Below are 18,991 nucleotides of genomic sequence, written 5' to 3' on the forward strand. Positions count from 1 at the left end.
GGTGAAAGCTACGCCACTAAAGACTCGGTTAATTACCCCAGCGGTAATGAAGCTTCAAGTAAATTATGAGGCACTTGATGCCCAAACAGTAGCCACTCCTTTAGTGGAAAACCCCAACTGACACAAACACCCAAACCATAATTTCTAAAGCTTTCTAACATTCTAATTTCCTCAAGAAAGTGCAGATATAAAGGCAAAGAGAGAAAGGTCAGCTATAGTGCCACAGAGGGGACACAGTGTTAGCCATTTTCCTTACATGTCTGCGTTCAGCTGAGTAGGAGCTCCAGAAATGGAGGTAACAGGTCAGCCTTCTCCACTTCACAGGGGCATTTCTATTAAGGCTTTGCATCTCAGAGCAGAAAGGAGCAGCTGCAGCTCCAGGCATGTGGAAAAGAGGCAAAAAACAAAGGCTGCAGGGTTACATGTGAGCGAATACAAAGGAGCAGAACAGACCTCAACTTGACTGTGATTTGGAGGAGCACTCATAACTTGCACAATACAGGCAGCAACACGTTGTAACAGTGGTGCTCTGTACCATATAATTGTGGGAATGACCACCACAAACCAACATTCTTCAAGATCCCCAATACCTAGAAGCTAAATCTTCCAGCAGAAGAAGGTACTGCCAGGTGGAAATAGAAGTACCAGCTATAAATCACTATGAAAAAGTGCTATTACAATAGCTAACATCATGTATAGGAGGCTAACAAAGGGCAACTAAAGCATGAAACAACATCTTCCAAAGCAGTTTAAAAAGCATTATTGATATTTAATGTAGTAAGTATATTAATATACCTAAGTATACTGAGTACACTCAAAGTAAGATTGTATTAAAAGTTAAAAACCCTAGAAAGCAGCAGTTTGTGGCAGGACCTTAATGCACAGTTTGGGGTTTTTTGGGGAAGAGAAGCACAGCACTGAGCAGTCCTTAAGAAATCATCTCAATGAGGTGCAAAGTTCTCCAGCTGGAAGACAAGGTCTACAGCAGCATCAACATCTGGTACAATATGATCTGGTTCTACCAAGGCAGGATCAAATCTGAAATCTCTGTGGCCGTGGAACACTGTTGCAGTTATGCTCTCTCGGGTGTCCGAGGGGACCTCGGTGTGAGGGTTGTACACCCCAGTACAAACCAGAACAGACCTACAGTGGGCAGCTGCTGCAGAGGCTAATTCGTTCTCCCAACTGCTGCCCATTTCATCATCCAGAGAGAGTGTGGCAGATCCTCTGCCACCAGTGACTTGGGCCTGCATCCGGGATTTGGAGCCTTTCCTGGAGCTCTCCTGAAGGTAGCGATTGTAAAGGTTAGCACCGTAGACATCGGTCATGAGGTTATCTCTGCAAACATAGGCAGGAAGGTTAGTCAGCAGGGCACTTCTACTTGTCAGCTTCCAAGGGCTGGCTTGGATTTAACAGATTATTTTCTGCTTCACATAGCTCTGTGTGGCAGTCTGCAGACAGGAAGGAGTCCCTTTTTAGAGCTATTTCATGACATTAGTTTCATTCAGCATGGCCTGGGGCTGTTTGGTCTGGAGAAGAGAAGGCTGAGAGGAGATCTTATCAATGTCTATAAATATCTGAGGGGTGGGTGACAAGGAGAAGAGGTCAGGCTCATTTCAGTGGTGTCCCATGATAGGACACCATCCCTGGAGGTGTTCAAGAGGAGACTGGATGTGGCACTTGGTGCCATGGTTTAGTCATGAGGTCTGTGGTGACAGGTTGGACTTGATGATCTTTGAGGTCTCTTCTAACCTTGGTGATTCTGTGTGACAAGGGACAATGGATACAAACTGGAACACAGGAAGTTCCACCTCCATGTGAGGAAAAACTTTGCTGTGAGGCTACTGGAGCCCTGGAACAGGCTGCCCAGAGAGGTTGTGGAGTCTCCTTCTCTGGAGACCTTTACAGAATCACAGAATCACCAAGGTTGGAAGAGACCTCAAAGATCAGCAAGTCCAACCTGTCACCACAGACCTCATGACTAAACCATGGCACCAAGTGCCACATCCAATCTCCTCTTTAACACCTCCAGGGATGGTGACTCCACCACCTCCCTGGGCAGCACATTCCAACAGCTAACAACTCTCTCAGTGAAGAACTTTTTCCCCAGCTCCAGCCTAAACCTCCCCTGGCACAGCTTGAGACTGTGTCCTCTTGCTCTGGTGCTGGTTGCCTGGGAGAAGAGACCAACCCCCACCTGGCTACAACCTCCCTTCAGGGAGTTGTAGACAGCAATAAGGTCTCCCCTGAGTCTCCTCTTCTCCAGGCTAAGCACCCCCAGCTCCCTCAGCCTCTCCTCGTAGGGCTTATGCCTGAGGCCTCTCCCCAGCCTCGTTGCCGTTCAAGTGTCTCAATGTCCTTCTCAAACTGAAGGGCCCAGAACTGGACACAGGACTCAAGGTGTGGCCTAACCAGTGCTGAGTACAGGGGCACAATGACTTCCCTGCTTCTGCTGGCCACACTATTCTTGATGCATGCCAGGATGCCATTAAGACCTGTCTGGATGTGTTCATGTGTGACCTATCTCAGGTGAGCCCGCTTTGATGAAGGGGTTGGACCGGATGATCTCTAGAGGTCCCTTCCAACCCCCATCATTCTATGATAACTCTCCATATGGCAGGTCAGAGCAAGAGGAGAGGAAATCAGAGATAGGTATTAGCAGGCCATGAATGAGCTTATTATATGTGCAGACATCTTGGAGATTGTGGAGCAGCCTTTAATACAATACAGCTTTATCTCTTTCTATGAAAAGGATTGTATGATGTGACAGCACACACAGAGCATATGACCAAGCTTCATGACCTCACAAACAAATTCCAGCTCTGCATTCTCTAACAACTGTTATTTACTCAGTTTGTTGCTTGTTACACCAGTAAGACTAATCAAACACACCCCCATGTCGATCTGTGTTAGATTTAAGCAGCCTATTACAGAAAGAAATAAAAAACAGTAATAGAAAGGAAAAAAAAATTAGGAGAAATCTTAGTTGCTTATGAAGCAATTTCTGTGCTTCTGCAGAAATTAGGCACAGAAAGATCCAAGTATCATTCATTTTCAGGGTGAGAAGCAGTGAGGTTGAAAAGCATGACAGAAAGCACACCACAGCCCCAAGAACATTAGGGAGTCCTAATGGTAAGAGAAACAAATCAGGAAGAGTTGGGGATTTTTCCTTGCTGGTATTTATGGAATCACAAACTGGTTTGGTTTGGAGTAACCTTTAAAGCTCATCCAGACCAACCCTCCTGCACTCAGCAGTGACATCCCCAACTAGAGCAGGTTGCTCAGAGCCCCAGACAACCTGACCTGGTATGGTTCCAGGAATGGGGCATCTACCACCTCTCTGGGCAACCTGGGCCACCACCCTCAGTGGCAAGCAATTCTTCCTTCTCTCTAGTCTAAAACTCCCTCTTTTAGTTCAAACCATCGCCCCTTGTCCTGTCACAACTGGCCCTGCTGAAAGCTGTGCCCCCAGCTTTCCGATCAGCCCCTTGAGGCACTGAAAGGCCCAGCAATTCCCTGCTGCCCTCTCTGGACTCCCAGTACCTTACCCGACAGCATAAAGAGTTTGGATGGGCTGCTTCCACTGCCTCTCTGCAGCCTGGGCCCGGATGAGGTACTCTGCATACTGGTAGGTCAGCTTACTGGGTTTGCCCATTAAGGCTTCATATTTCAAATCCTTGCCAGTGATCTTCTTGTAAATGTTTTCCAAACAAACCATGAAAGTTCCATGTCCCAGCCTACACAGAAAAAAAAGACAAGTCAAACTCTATCAAGTACAGATCTGTTAGGGATAAATCACATCCTGTAACTCTCAAATTCCCCTCAGTTTGCACATGACATTTACCAACCAGACCCAGTCATGTCCTGGGCTGATCCCTAGCAGTGTGGGCAGCATATGGAGGGGATTCTGCCCTTCTGCTCTGCTGAGACCACACCTGCAGTGCTGGGGCCAGCTCTGACGTCCTCAGCACAGCACAGAGATCTGTTGGAGAGGGGCCAGAGGAGGCCACAGCAATGTTGGGAGGGCTGGAAATCCTCTGCTGTGAGGCCAGGCTGAGAGAGTTGGGGTTGTTCAGAATGGAGAAGGGAATACACTTGAGGGGACTTTAGAGCAGCCTTTCAGGACCCAAAGGGGGCTACAGGAGAGCTGGAGAGGGACTTTTCACAAAGACATAGAGTGACAGAATGTGAGGGAATGGTTTCAAATTGGAAGCAGCTGGATTTAGATTAAACATTAGCAAGAAATTCTTCCCCATGAGAGTGGTGAGGCCCTGGAAGAGGTCACCCAGAGAAGTTGTGGAGGCTCCAAGGCTGGAAGTGTTCCAAGCCAGGCTGGATGGTGCCAGCACGCTGTCTAGCAGGAGGTGTCTCTGCCCATGGCAGGGGGTTGGACCCAGATGATTAAGGTCTCTTCTATACCCAAACCAATCGCTGAGTCTATGTTTTATACAGCTGTCCAACTGAAAATTAAGTGCTGATTAGCTGAACAATTAACACCACAATAATCCCATGTTATTGGGACAGCACAACAGGCTGGCCTGCTGTAAAATGCAGCAGTGGTTTGTGTTAGCACTGCTTGCATTTCAATAGACATGAAATAAAGCCTAGCCTGAGCTCCACTCTCTGGGGTGACCCAACAGAATTAGCTACATTAACACAGAAGAGAGGAAGAAAAAGGAAGAGAAAAGCTAGCATCAGACAGAAGGAAAATTAATCTTTCCTTAAGCACAAGAGTAGACAGAAAATGCACCTGTAATAGAGAAACAAAAAAACCTTCATGGATTTCTCTAGAACAATGAAAATTACTGAAAAAATAACCGATCAAAAATTAAAGGATGATCAAGGAACAAATGAAAATGTTACCTCATGCTTTTGGTAACTCTGTTATCCTGGTCAAGGTGCCTTAATCATAGAATCATTAAGGTTGGACCTCTAAGATCATCAAGTCCAACCTTCTACCCAACACCTCCATAACCATGTCCCAGAGTGCCACATCAACTCATTTTCTAAACACCTCCAGGGATGGTGACTCCACCTCCTCCCTAGGCAACCTCTTCCAATCCCTGACCACTCTTGCAGGAAAGAAATAGTTCCTAACATCCAACCTAAACCTCCCCTGGTACAGCTTGAGGCCATTTCCTCTTGTCCTGTTGTTAGCTACCTGGGAGAAGAGGCCAACATCAGCATCACTCCAACCTCCTTTCAGGTAGCTGTAGAGAGCAATGAGGTCTCCTCTCAGCCTCCTGTAAGGGGGGACCTTAGGGCTGCCTTCCAATACCTGAAGGGATCCTACAGCATGGCTGGAGGACAAAGGGGAATGGTTTGAAGCTGAGGGAGACCAGGGTTAGACTGGATCTTAGAAGAAGTTCTTCAGTACAAGGGTGGTGAGACCCTGGAACAGGTTGCCCAGGGAGGTTGTGGATGTCCCTTTCCCTGGAGGTGTTCAAGGTCAGATTGGATGAGGCCTTGGGCAACCTGGTCTATTTGAGGGGTGTTCCTGCCCATGGCAGGGGGGTTGGAGTAGATGATCTTTGAGGTCCCTTCCAACCTGAGCCATTCTATGATCTTCCCAAGTCTAAATGAACCCTTCATTTCCCCTCTCCACCCTGTTTGTTGCTTTGTATTTTGACATACCAATAAATAAGCATTCCCACACATCTTTTGCCAAGGTGCTCACTAGAGATGGTCTTTGCAACCAGGGAAGGATAGCTGATGAGATCTTCAACCCAAGATAACTCTCAACAACAATTTCTATTTCAGTGTATGCTCAAATTTCAGACTGTAAGGCAACAAAGCTCTTCAAGAACTATCTTCTACTGAAGCCTATCAGAGATCATGACACCTTGTTCTGGGTGGTCTGCTTGTTTTTCCTCATGTTCCTTAAGAGCTTCACTATATTGCCCTCAGCTGAAAATTGCTCCCTGCTTTCAGCTAGCAGGAACTGTCAGATGGAAGAGAGAAATACCAAAGCACCTGATGAAATTAAACCAAGGCCTTGATAATGCAAAAATCTGCACTTCCCCACTCTTCTGGAAGTAGGGGAACAAAAAGGTTTAGGGCTTTAAAGCAGTTTTAATCTCAAGTGACTGATTTCCTGAAGGCCACAAAATAGCACATTTCCAGACCATCTCTGGGCAACCTGGTCCAGTGCCTCACCACCCTCATGGGGAAGAATTTCTTCCTAATGTCCAATATAAACCTTGCTTTAGAGACATCATATTCAAAGCTGAGACCTGCTGTGAAGCTATAACAAGCATTTGGTATATAAAAGTATTGACTATATGTGACTGCAGGAAGGAGGAATCCCCAAGTATTCCAGGACAGAGACTCACCTGGGAGACTGAGCCTCAGCAACCCACATCAGATCCATGTTACAAGCCAGTACAGGAATGTGAGGGTAATTTTCATGCTGATAGGGATTTCCAGGATAGCCACTTGTCAGCAAAACATCTATTATCAACTGGAGGTTGGTTTCCCATCTGACTGGCTCCCCAAACAAAACAACAGCTAGGAGAACAAGAATTACAAAACAGAGTTAGGGAGCTGCTTAACAGGGCAGCAAATCTCCAACAGTAAAACTTGGTGTAAGGAGACTGAACAAACAATCTGATCTAACCAGGAGCTGATGAACAGTCACATTAACTTAGGGCTTTAACATACTACATACCTATTCACTCACAGAGAATCTTAGAAGCAACAAGACCCTGCTGCAAAATCTACAGGTTTAAGCAGCTATTTATTTTTCACAGGCTAAGTTTCACCACAAACCCCCTCAACTTTCTACAACTGTTAAGATTTCTCAGTCTTCAACACCCTTGTAAATTTCATCTTTACAAAGAGTATTTAAGTAACCTATTTAAGTAATCCATCACAGATGTCATTTTCACCTTAAGGTTTGGGGTGGTTTTTTTTCATCTTAAAACAAAATCTGACTGTTGCCTTTAGACATTTCTCTCCTCTCCAGCAATAATGTGACATGGGGTTTTTTTAAACTCCTCAAGTGCAGAATCATAGAATGGTTTGAAGTAACCTTAAAGATCATCTAGTTTCAACCCCCTGCTATGGGCAGGGACATCTCTTGCTGGAGTAGCTTGCTCAAAGCTCCATCCAACCTGGCGTGGAACGCTTCCAGGCTTGGAGCCTCCACAACTTCTCTGGGTAACCTCACCAACCTCCTGGGGAAGAATTTCTTCCTAATGTTCAATCTAAATCCAGCTTCTTCCAGTTGGAAGCCATCACCCCTTGTCTGTCCCCCTGTACTCAGCACAGGTGAGGCCACACCTTGAGTACTGGGTTTAGTTCTGGGCCTCTCACTCCAAGAAGGACATTGAGGTGCTGGAGCAGGTCCAGACAAGCATAGTGAAGCTGGTGAAGGGTCTGGAAAACAGGTCTGGTGAGGAGCTGCTAAGGGAACTGGGGCTGTTTAGCCTGGAGAAGAGAAGGCTGAAGAAGATCTCACTCCCTCTGCAACTCCCTGAATGGAGGTTGCAGTGAGGTGGGTGTTGGTCTCTTCTCAAAAGTAAGTGGTAAGATGAGAGGAAATGGCCTCAAGTTGCATCAGTGGAGATTTAAATTAGACATGAGAAGAAACTTCTTCAGTCCTTTAAAGGGTTCTCAAAGACTGAACAGGCTCCACAGAGAGGTGGATGAATCCCCATCCCTGGAGCAGACTTGGCAGAGTTAGGTAATGGATGGATTTGAGGATCTTAAAGATCTTTCCAGCCAAAATGATTCTGTGATTCCTATCAGTCCTTGCTGCTGTAAAAAGTTCTGTACTTCAGGTAAGGCTGCATTCAGTGTGCTGAAACAAGCTGTACATAAGTACATAATACAACAGACCTCATTCTACAGCTCTGAAATGACCATCCTGACTACTCTAAGGACAAGACTGTGTTTTGCTGAACAGGTGTCAGTTGAACCCTCCTTTCTGAAAGGCAGGCAGCAGTAGCTTGTTCAAGGAAAAGAAAGCAGAACCTCACTGACCTTCTGAGGCTTCCAACACACAGGGCTGAAAACTGCAGATGTTAAAACCTCAGCTTTATTACATCCCAGAGTAATGACAGGAATTCCAAATTAACAGGGAATTTTGAGAAGTGCCTCAACCAACTTCCTGAAGCAGCCAGTGATCTAAACCCACAGCCTAATCCTAAAGTACAGTGCAGGTATTTCACCTATTCATGGACGGTTGCAAGTTAAATAAAGACAACTGACCCTCGATCTTGGGAATCTCCACAGCAGAGGGGTACTGCAATAAGAAGAAAAGAAAACAAAAAAACACACAAAAACAACAAAAAGGAATGTTTTCAACAAGATGAAACATCTACTGCCATTTTTAACAGGATAAATTCAAGCATAGCTCCCACAGCTGCCTTCTGCAACACCGACAGGAAACCCACTCTCTATTTTGGTATATACCTGACCTCAGTTTACTTCAAAACTTGTGTTTCAAGCCTGAAGTGAAACCTTGTGGCCACCAGACAAGTTGGTGTGTTTCACATTCACTAGCCTCCTACAGTTATTTACCTGCCTCTGGAGAAGAGGAGGCTCACAGGAGACCTTATTGCTCTCTACAGCTACCTGAAGGGAGGTTGTAGCCAGGTGGGGGTTGGTCTCTTCTCCCAGGCAACCACCAACAGAATAAGAGGACAGTCTCAAGCTGTGCCAGGGGAGGTTTAGGCTGGAGGTGAGGAAGAAGTTCTTCACAGAAAGAGAGATTGGCCATTGGGATGTGCTGCCCAGGGAGGTGGTGGAGTCACTGTCCCTGGAGGTGTTTAGGAGGAGACTGGATGAGGCACTTGGTGCCATGGTTTAGTTGTTTAGATGCTTTTGGGTGATAGGTTGGATATGATGATCTTGAAGGTCTTTTCCAACCTGGTTAATTCTATTCTATTTCTATGTGATAAAAGCTTCAAGTTTCATTTACTTGCATAGGAAAGTGTGGATGTTTGTTCTTCTGCAGGAGTAAGAGGTCTCTGGTATTATTTACCAAGACACTTCTAAGAAAGAAAAACACATTGTACAATGTCTAACCCATCTGCTAAACAAATAAGGGGCTGCACTTCATGATTTACTCCCTGTGGTGACAAATTCACAGATTGCATTGGGCTGGAAGGGAGCCTCAAAGCTCATCTTGTCCAACCCCCCTGCAGTGGGCAGGGACATCTCTAACTAGATCAGGCTACCCAGGGCCACATTGAGTCTGATCTTGAATGTCTCCAGGGATGGGGCCTCAACCACATCTCTGGGCAACCTGTTCCAGTATTTCACCACCCTCATTGTGAAGAGCTTCCTCCTGCTGTCCAACCTAAATCCGCCCTGCTCCAGTTTCAAACCACTGCCCCTCATCCTACCACCACAAGGCCTTCTAAATAGTCCCTCCCCAGCCTGCCTGTAGGTCCCCTTCAGACACTGAAATGTAGTTATTAGGTCTTCCTGGAGCTTTGTCTTCTGCAGGCTGAACAGTACCAATTCTTTCACCTTATCTGCATAGGAGAGGTACTCCAGATACATCAAGAGTTTCTTGCACCTCTACATCTTGCAAAGTAAGGCAAAAGGTGACATAACTGAGTTATGGATTCTAAGAACCACAAAGAATTTCCTGATTTCACATGGGAAAAATCCACTCTATATGCTGACCCTGAATATATCTTTACTATGCATGCATTCACTGCCTTCTGAACTGACAATTCAGCTGGAATCATACTGTACACACTGCTAAGATCTATTTAAATAATGGGATAAACCAAAAAGGGAGACTTCTGGAGGGAAATTAGTTACCTACCAAGCATTCATGTACAACCAAATCAACCTCACAGCCTAGAAAATACCCATTTATTTTATTTTCCCCACATCTAGGAAGCTAATAAGCTTCCCAAGACAGATTTTTGCACTAGGAATCTGTACTAAGTCACAACTTTTCCCACAACAGTAGGCTCCAAAATCAAAGATCATGTCAAAGAATTCAACTAATAGGAAACTGTTATGAATATGAACACGCTGTAACACAGGAATATGTAATAGAATTACCACAGCTGTTCTTGGACATGCTGCCATAAAACAAACAGAGAAGCAGAAAAGCAAAGTCAAAATACAAAGCAAGAACAACAGCCTGAGCTTGGCAGTTTAAAAGGTAGTTAAATAATGCTGCAAAGCAGAAACGGAGACTTTTGCAGACAAAGTTAGTTATCTGCCAAGCTTTAATTTACAATCAAACTTCACAGCCTAGGAACAACACCAAGGCATTTCTGTTGGCCCCTATGACAGAAGTCATCTACTGAGCAAATGATTTTCAAAGAGCAACACACACTCACCAGAACATTAGGTCTTCTGTCATGGTCAACTACGTCTAGCAGAGGATGTTTCTCCCGCAGTGTTTCAATGGTAATGGGCTGACAGAAACCAAGGCTGGAGAAGTACCAGTTAAGGAGGGAGAAGTACCAGTTAAGGAGAGAGAAGTGCTTATATCAAAATATTTTTGAAATCACTACTTCTAACAGTTTTAACATATGCAGTTAATCAGGTAAGGCAAACTGTGGAGGAATGAAAGCAACATACCCAAGCCTGACTTTTTCTTCTGTGAGGTAAGATGATCACCTTGTTGTTTATGAAGGGGAGACCTATGTGTCTGAGACCTTAAGACAGAAATTATACAGAAGTCTTTCCCAAGATAAGAGATGAAAAGCAGGAAGCCTCTTTACACACACAATACTCCAAGATTATAGAATCACAGAATCATTCTGGCTGGAATAGATCTTTAAGATCAAGTCCAACCACCCTCTAAGTCTACCAGTGAAGTTTGGTACTAAACCACGGCCCTCAGCACCACAGCTCTGCCTCTTTGAAACACCTCCAGGGATGGAGATTCAATCACCTCCCTGGGCAGCCTGTTCCAGTGACTAAGAGCCCTTTCAGGGAAGAAGCTTCTTCTAATGTCCAACCTAAACCTCACTTGGTGCAACTTGAGACCATTTCCTCTCATCCTACCATCTGTTACTAGGGAGAAGACACCAACACCCACCTTGCTGCAACATCTTTTTAGGTGTCATCCTTCCAAGAGCACCAGAAAAAAAGTTTATCTGCCAGCAGGACAACACCTTGTTTCATTATTACAGGAAAGAAATATTGAGCTAGCTGAGGAAAAAAATACTGACACCACAAATGGTGCTTTCCTTAGGCCATTAGAGCTGCAAACATATTGCTTGGTAAACAACCACCACAAAGCTCAGCCTTGTGCAGAATGGTTGACTCAGGCTTATCTATGTTCTACAGGTACTGAAGATAAACTCCAAAACACATCAAATAAGGAAAGGACCAAAAGGGAAAAAAAAATAACCTTATGATATCCACAATGTCCATGATATCCACTCTGAGATGTCCCAGTAATTTGAGTGAGCAAGAGGTAGTCAAACCAAAAATGCTGATTTATGTAACAAGCGGTTGGGAGCTACAGCTTCTTACAAGGCAAAGGAAAATAAGGAGTAACAAAGGAAGAAGTAAAGGGTAGAGAGCAGTAAGTGGAAGTATGAGTGAAGATTATACAAAGCTTAAGGCCATTAAATTACAGTTTGAAGCTTTGATCTGACCATTGGATCAACGCAATTCAACTTCTTTTTGGCAGTCACCACAGAAGCAGCAAAATTATTTTCAAAAGCAGTTCTACTCTAGATGTTGGTTACAAAATCAATGTGACCTGGACTGGCTATGTTGTTACAAGCAGATCTTGAGCCATTGAGCCAGACAAATAAGTCAGTGATAAAAGTGCTGGGTCCAGCTCTATGCCCCTCAACACAAGAAGGACATGGAAATGCTTCTCGGTCTAGGGGATGCCACAAAGATGAGTAGAGGACTGGAGAACCTCTGCCATGAAGACAGGCTGAGGGAGTTTGGCTTGTTCAGCCTGGAGAAGAGAACACTCCAGGAAGACCTCAGAGCAGCTTTCCAGTGTTTGAAGGGGGCTACAAGAGAGCTGAGAGGGCCTTTTTACAAAGGCCTGGAGTGACAGGACAAGAGGTGGTGGCTTCAAACTGCAAGAAGCTGGATTTAGGTTATGCAGTAGGAAAAAAATTGTTCCCCAGGAGGATGGTGAGGCACTGGAACAGATTGCCCAGAGAAGCTGTGGAGACTCCAAGACTTAAGTGTTCAGGGTCAGGCTGGATGGGGCCTTGAGCAATCTGGTCTAGCAGGAGATGTCGCTGCCCATGGTGGAGTTTGGATGATCTTCAAGTTCCCTTCCAACTCAAACAATTCTGTGATTCTATGAAATAACAGCCAGCATGCCACACTCTCATCCTCAACAGAGCACAAACTCTTGGTGTTAAAGTATCATAGTATCAATCAGGGTTGGAAGGGACCACAAGGATCATCTAGTTCCAACCCCCCTGCCATGGGCAGGGACACCCCACACTAGATCAGCCTGGCCAGAGCCTCATCCAGCCTGGGCTTAAACACCTCCAGGGATGGGGCCTCAACCACCTCCCTGGACAACCCATTCCAGGGCTTCACCACTCTCACAGTGAAGAACTTCCTCCTCACATCCAGCCTGAATCTCCCCACCTCCAGCTTCATTCCATTCCCCCTAGTCCTATCACTACCTGAGATCCTGAGAAGTCCCTCCCCAGCCTTCTTGTAGGCCCCCTTCAGATACTGGAAGGCCACAAGAAGGTCTCCTTAAAGCCTTCTCTTCTCCAGACTGAACAGCCCCAACTCTTTCAGTCTGTCACTTACATATGAGTCAACAAAATAACTCTGTTTTTGCCTTTCTTGGTAAAAACAGTGAAACAAATACCAACACAAAAACCACTTTCAAAAACATCCACGAGACATCACAGTAAGAACTACCATTGCCCATCACTGGGTTAGTAGTGTTGAAAAACTTGGTCTTCACTGGGTCGGCAGGATCTCCTGACCTTGATTAAGGAAAATACTTAAACCAGAAAGTTGGATGTGGTTTTGTTTGTTTGTTTGCTTGTTTAAGATACTCTTGAGCAATATCCAGAAGTGGTCCTTGGCCAGATACAAGAACACATTTCTCATGGTAACGTTTGAACATCCGCAGGGGACTGTGCGACATCATCACCTGATCCTGGGAAATCTGTTTGGGATTTAAAAACAAAAGGAGCTGGTTGCTTTTCAGGTAAATTACTGACATGCAGGTTGAAGGAACAGCTGTGACAAAGCAATCAGGTCAGGTAATGATAGGACTGGGGGGAACGGAACAAAACTAGAAATGGGGAGATTCAGATTGGATGTCAGGAACAAGTTGTTCCCCATGAGGGTGGTGAGAGACTGGCACAGGTTGCCCAGGGAGGTGGTGGCAGCCTCATGCCTGGAGGTTTTTGCAGCCAGGCTGGATGTGGCTGTGAGCAACCTGCTGTAGTGTGAGGTGTCCCTGCCCATGGCAGCAGGGATGGAACTGGCTGATCCTTGAGGTCCCTTCCAACCGTAACAATTCTATGATTCTATGATCTACCTGAAACCCCAGCCTATCACTTCCTTCTAAGTTTCACTGACAACATACTGACAGTATGCATGAAAACAGTTCCTGACCCCCTGCTCAGCTTCCAGAACCACTCTATCCAACACAATCCCCAGGTTTTCTCTTTTATGTTTACAGAATCACCTATCATTTAAAAAGCAAACAAGGAAGAAGAGTAAGAACTGCCCTAGGGCCAACTGAGGTCCCTTTCCTGGACTGCAGCACTGATTTACTTGCAAACTAAAAGTTGATCTTCTGACACATAGCCCCATTGAGACCTGGACAGGCTGGAGAGCTGGGTGAAGGGGAACTTCATGAAGTTCAACATGGGCTAATGTAGGGTCCCATACCTGGGGAAGAACAACTCCCTGCACCAGTACAGGTGAGGGGGGTGACCTCCTGGAAAGCAGCTCCACAGAGAAGGACCTGGAAGTGCTGGTGGAGAAGTAGTTCACCATGGGCCAGCAATGTGTCCTCATGGGCAACATGGTCAGTGGTCTCCCAGGATGCACTAGAAAGTGTGGTCAGCTGGCCATGGGAGGCTCTCCTGCCCCTGTACTCCACATTGGTGAGGACACTTCTGGAGTACTGTATTCAGTTTTGGGCTCTCCAGTTCAAGAGAGACAGAGAACTACTGGAGAGAGTCCAGTGGAGGCTGCAAAGATGCTGAAACACCTGGAGCATCTCTGTGAGAAGGCTGAAGAGGAAAGTCTGAGAGCCCTGGGGCTGTTGAGACTGGAGAAGAACAGCCTGAAAGGGGATCTTCTCAATGCTCTGCAAGAGGTAAAGGGTGGGGGCAAGAAGATGTGGCCAGAGTCTTTTCAGTGGTGTCCAGGGACAGGACAAGGGCCAATGGGCACAAACTTGAACCCAGGAGTTTCCATCTGGAAAAATTTCTTTGGTGTGAGGGTGCTGGAGCCTTGGAGCAGGCTGTCCAGAGAGGTTGTGGAGTCTCCTTCTCTGGAGAGATTCCAAGCCCACCTGGACATTGTGATCCTGGGTGCCCTGCTATGGGTGACCTTGCTTTAGCATGGGGATAGGACTGGGTGATATCCAAAGGTCCCTTCCAACTCTCACCCTGCTGGGATTCTTTCAATATGTACAAACCCAGTAATTATTATCCTGAAAGATGCTATTATGAGTCACTAGTTATCACCTTTGCATAGCTAAAAAAAACCCAAGTAACTGAGCTGTCCTTTCACCCAGGACAGACAGGGTTTAACTGATACAGATATGCTCAAACAGCCTCTAAGAGTGGAGAATTCCTGCCCACAGCACCCACAAATCAGAAGGCAAGATTTATTCTCACAGCAATCGCGTTGCAAAGAAAGATCAGTAGCCTTACCAAGGGCAACATCATCAAATTTGGGCAACGCTGTTTCCTTTTGCAACACCTCCTGCAAAGCATTTCAGGGGGCTTAAGGGGAAAATCAAAACTGATTAATGGAAGAGAAGGCATTTGACACGTTCACCACGAGTAAATAACTACATAAGATTTAAGATACTCACAGGAACTCCCAGTAGACGAGACAACTGATCAGCTTTTTCCTGGCGAAGGCAGTTCCCTGCATTGGTGACAAACACCACAGGCACCAAGAACTGTCCCTGAGAATTCACCAGCTTTTGAAAGGCTGTTTTTGCAGCAGGAATTGGAGTCTTGCCTCGTACCAGCACCCCATCAATGTCAAAGAGAAAGCCAAAGGATGGTCGTACGCTGAGCTGTAAGAAGGAATTGAAAAGAGTACATTAGTTACGTCCATGTTGATACAGCTCATGACAGCTAACACCCAAGGAAAATCAACACCTCAAAGAGGACAAATGGATCTTGAACTGCACATAGAATCATAGAATGGTTTGGGCTGGAAAGGACCTTGAAGATCATCTAGTTTCAACCCCCTGCTATGGGCAGGGACACATTCCACTAGACCAGGTTGCTCAAAGCCTCATCCAGTCTGGTCTTAAATACTTCCAAGCCTCGAGGCTCCTCAACTTCTCTGGGCAACCTGCTCCAGTGCCTCACCACCTTCATGGGGAACAATTTCCTCCTATGTCTAAACTCAAGTCATTCCCTCTCATCCTGTCACTCAAGGCCTTTGTAAGAAAGTCCTTCTCCAGCTCTCCTGCAGTCCCCTTCAAACACTGCAAGGTTGCTCAAAGGTCCCTCTGAAGCCTTCTCTCCTCCAGTCTGAGCAACCCCAACTGCCTCAGGCTGCCTTCATGGCAGAGGTTCTCCAGCCCTCTGATCATCTTTGTGTCTTCCCCTGGACCTGATCTAGCATTTCCATGTTCTTCTTGTGTTGAGGACTCTAGAGCTGGTGTGGCAGATACAACTGCCTCCTCCCCCCAACCACACAAGTGAGGGGTCCTGATGAGATCCAAAACAAGCAACCAAGCAGGCGGTCAAGGCAGGCTAGAAGCTGCTAAAGATCAGCTTGATACCCCTGGCACCTCTGCTTCTAGACACAAATGACTGACAAAAGAAACAGAAGCAGTTTTTTCAGCAGCAGGTAGGTGTTAAATGCAAATATGGTGCTTGGCTCCTCCCCTGCAAGATGTGTAGATACTCAAACTGCCCCTGCTGTCCCCTGTACTTTTCCATTCCACAACAGGTTTGACTACAGCCAGATATCTGCTGCGCTCCTTATATATTACTTCAATTGATTTTCAGTTTTATACATGGCAGAGTAATGCCTATTGGCAAAGTCAGCACCTCCTTCAACAGAGCAGCTGTTTCATAGAATCCCAGAACTGGCAGGGCTTGGAAGAGACCTCTGGAGATCAAGTCCAACCCCCCTGCCAAAGCAGGATCACCTAGGGCGGGTCACCCAGAGATGCATCTAGGTGGATCTTGAAAGTCTTCAGAGAAGGGACTCCAACCACAACCTCCCTGGGCAGCCTGTTCCAGGGCTCTGCCACCCTCACATCAAAGATTTTCCTCATATTGAAGTGGAACATCCTGTGTTCCAGTTTGTGTCCATTGCCTCCTGTCCTATCACAGAACACCACTGAAAAGAGCCTGGCCCCTTCTTGAAACCCACCCCTCAGATATTTGTAAACAGTAATAAGATCTCCTCTCAGTTTTCTCTTCTCCAGGCTAAACAGCCCCAGGGCTCTCAGCCTTTCTCATCAGAGAGGTGTTCCAGTCCCTTCATCATCCTTGTAGCCTCTACTGGGCACTCTCTAGTCTATCCTTGTCCCTCTGAAACTAGGGAGCCCAGAACTAGACACAATATTCCCTATGTGGTGTCACCAGGGCAGAGCAGAGGGGGAGGACAACCTCTCTTGAGTTACTAACATTTATATCATAGAATGACCTGAGTTGAAAGGAACCTTAAAGGTCATGTAGTTCCAACTGCCATGCCATGGGCAGGGACACCTCCCACCAGCCCAGCTTGCTCAAGGCCTCATCCATCCTGGCCTTGAACACCTCCAGGGCGGGGGCATCCACCACCTCCCTGGGCAACCTGTTCCAGTGTCTCACCACCCTCACTGGAAAGAATTTCTTCCTAATATCCAGTCTGAATCTCTCTTCCTCAAGCTTCAATCCATTCCCCCTTGTCCTATCACTACAAGCCCTTGTAAATAAAACCTCCCCAGCCTTCTTGCAGACCCCCTTCAGTTACTGGCATCTCCTTGCTGGTCTTTGAAGAAGTAAAGAGCTGGACTTTATGAGCCTGGAAAAGGAAAGCAAAGCTACATGAGGGTCAGAAAGATATGCTGGGTGATATGGAGTGGACACAAAGAGGGGAATGCTGAGCAATGAAACTGTCACTGAATCAGGTTGGAAAATGATGAACCAGAAAGGGTCAGTAATCTAAACTTCCTCTCTCTCAAGCCTAGGATGGAAAATCTTAGGGTTTATGATCCTCTGTTTCAAGGTTTGATGAAAAAGATGACTGAGGCTGAGCATGATGATACAGAGACATGACTCCAGCCAGGACAGGTGGGATGGCCTTAGCATTCATGCTTGTCTCAGGGCACACAATGACAGTGACCCAGCACATTGTTCTCCCCATGCAGGGAGAAGAGCATTTTGCCTATTTGAGCCGCACTTTGTTCCTCATCAATTATTCATCCGCTTCATTTTTCCTGCAGCTGGGTCCAGCACAAGGACACCACCACCACCACCTGAACAGTAATGTAGCCTCAGACACAGCCCCACACACTGCCTCTCACTCCTGCCTTCTCCAAGAGCCTGGCACAGGAATGAAGTTTTAAACCCCAGGAGCTGGAGCCCATCTTCACAGAGTCCAGGCTAACAAAGCCAGCACTAAGTATATTGCCTTAGCACTGATCTAATCAAGGCAGTTAGATTTTGGTGTCTCTCATGCCAAGAACTCACCCTGAAGCTGTTTCCTTCCTGTATAACCATCAGCCTTCTATTTAAGAACAACCCCCCCAGCTACCCTTGTCTCCAGCAGCTTCAGGAGTGGCACCCGAGGAGCAACTCAACAGCTTTGGAACTGGTATGTGACATTACAAAACTGGGACAATAGACAATATCCTGTCAGGGAGAAACGCAGGCACTGGTTTTGTAAATAAAGTAGGTTATAAACAGAAATTAACACTCAACGACACAGCAGGGGGAAAAAAAAAGAGGAAAAGTATTTTGCTAAGTACACACAGAAAAAGAAAGGAGCTAGGAAAGGAAAGAAGGCTGTATCCGACAGGAAAACAATGAAGTTAACAGCTGTCTTTCCCTACCATGAGGGAACTCTTGCTGACAAGAGATCAGCAACAACAAAGGGGACTGCCCGAAGCTGCTCCCCCCAGCACCAGCGCACCGCCTGCCCGGCTCTCCCTTTTGTAATCGCGCAGAACAAAACCCCGTGGAGGAGGAGGAGGGCTCGCACGCACGGGCGAGGAACCTCCGGCGGCAGCCTCCCAAGCCCCGTGCCGCACGGCAGAGGCGACCCCGGCGGCCAGGGGAAGCCCCGGCACAGACAGGAGGCCGCGCCCCGCCGAGACCGTTTCGGTTTCGCCCCGGTTCCTCCCGCTCGCCCCTAAAGCCACAGCCACGGCCCTGGCGGCCCCCGGCCCCAGCCCGTCGCTTACCGTGCTGCCGGCGCTGCCCTCGGCCGCCGGCGCGCTGCAGAAGCCGCTGAGCGCAGGCAGCCGGGGCGGCCGCCCCGCGGAGCCGGCCCCGAGCAGAGCGCGGAGCGGCGGCAGCGCCCGGAGCATCCCGGCCGCGGCTGAGGGAAGGAGGAAGCGGCGGCGAGACACCGGCCGCCCCCGGACCGCCCGGCTTCAAACCGCCGCTCCTCCACGCCCCTGAGCACCGCCCCGCAGGCGGAGGCGCCGCTCCCGGCCGCGCCGGGGCTGCCCTGCTCCGGGGCTACCTCAGCCAGCGACGTCACACGGCAGGCACAGGATCCCTCGGCTTGGAAGAGGCTTTTTAGATCATCGAGCGCAGGAGTTCACCCAGCACTGCCACTAAGCCGTGTCCCTCGGCACCTCAGGGCTTTGAAACCCTTCCAGGGACTCCACCACTGCCCTGGGCAGCTTGTTCCAGGAGTT

General features: G+C 47.2%; 1 protein-coding gene across 1 annotated transcript; it reads right to left on the reverse strand.

The window, feature by feature from the left end:
* Positions 1 to 240: 240 nt before the first annotated feature.
* On the reverse strand, positions 241 to 18,655 carry LOC104301900 (haloacid dehalogenase-like hydrolase domain-containing 5). The gene is made up of 8 exons (XM_054166492.1): positions 18,530 to 18,655; positions 14,984 to 15,193; positions 12,978 to 13,090; positions 10,311 to 10,404; positions 8,212 to 8,245; positions 6,333 to 6,507; positions 3,549 to 3,737; positions 241 to 1,338 (listed from the first exon to the last, which is right to left on the reverse strand). Exons 1-8 carry the CDS (start codon positions 18,653 to 18,655, stop codon positions 942 to 944), a joined length of 1,338 nt encoding a protein of 445 aa, XP_054022467.1. The 3' UTR covers positions 241 to 941.
* Between the last annotated feature and the right edge of the window lie 336 nt (positions 18,656 to 18,991).

The sequence above is a fragment of the Dryobates pubescens genome, chromosome 1 (assembly GCF_014839835.1).
Source record: "Dryobates pubescens isolate bDryPub1 chromosome 1, bDryPub1.pri, whole genome shotgun sequence".
Lineage (NCBI taxonomy): Eukaryota > Metazoa > Chordata > Aves > Piciformes > Picidae > Dryobates > Dryobates pubescens.

What these genes read in the sequence shown, in the direction of transcription:
- LOC104301900 (XM_054166492.1), bottom strand. Translation starts at nt 18,655, where the DNA reads ATGCTCCGGGCGCTGCCGCCGCTCCGCGCTCTGCTCGGGGCCGGCTCC. An exon ending in AGGGCAGCGCCGGCAGCACG is followed by an intron (nt 15,194 to 18,529) that starts GTAAGCGACGGG and finishes TCCTTCTTACAG; the next exon opens with CTCAGCGTACGACCATCCTT. An exon ending in ACAGAAGACCTAATGTTCTG is followed by an intron (nt 8,246 to 10,310) that starts GTGAGTGTGTGT and finishes TTCTTATTGCAG; the next exon opens with TACCCCTCTGCTGTGGAGAT.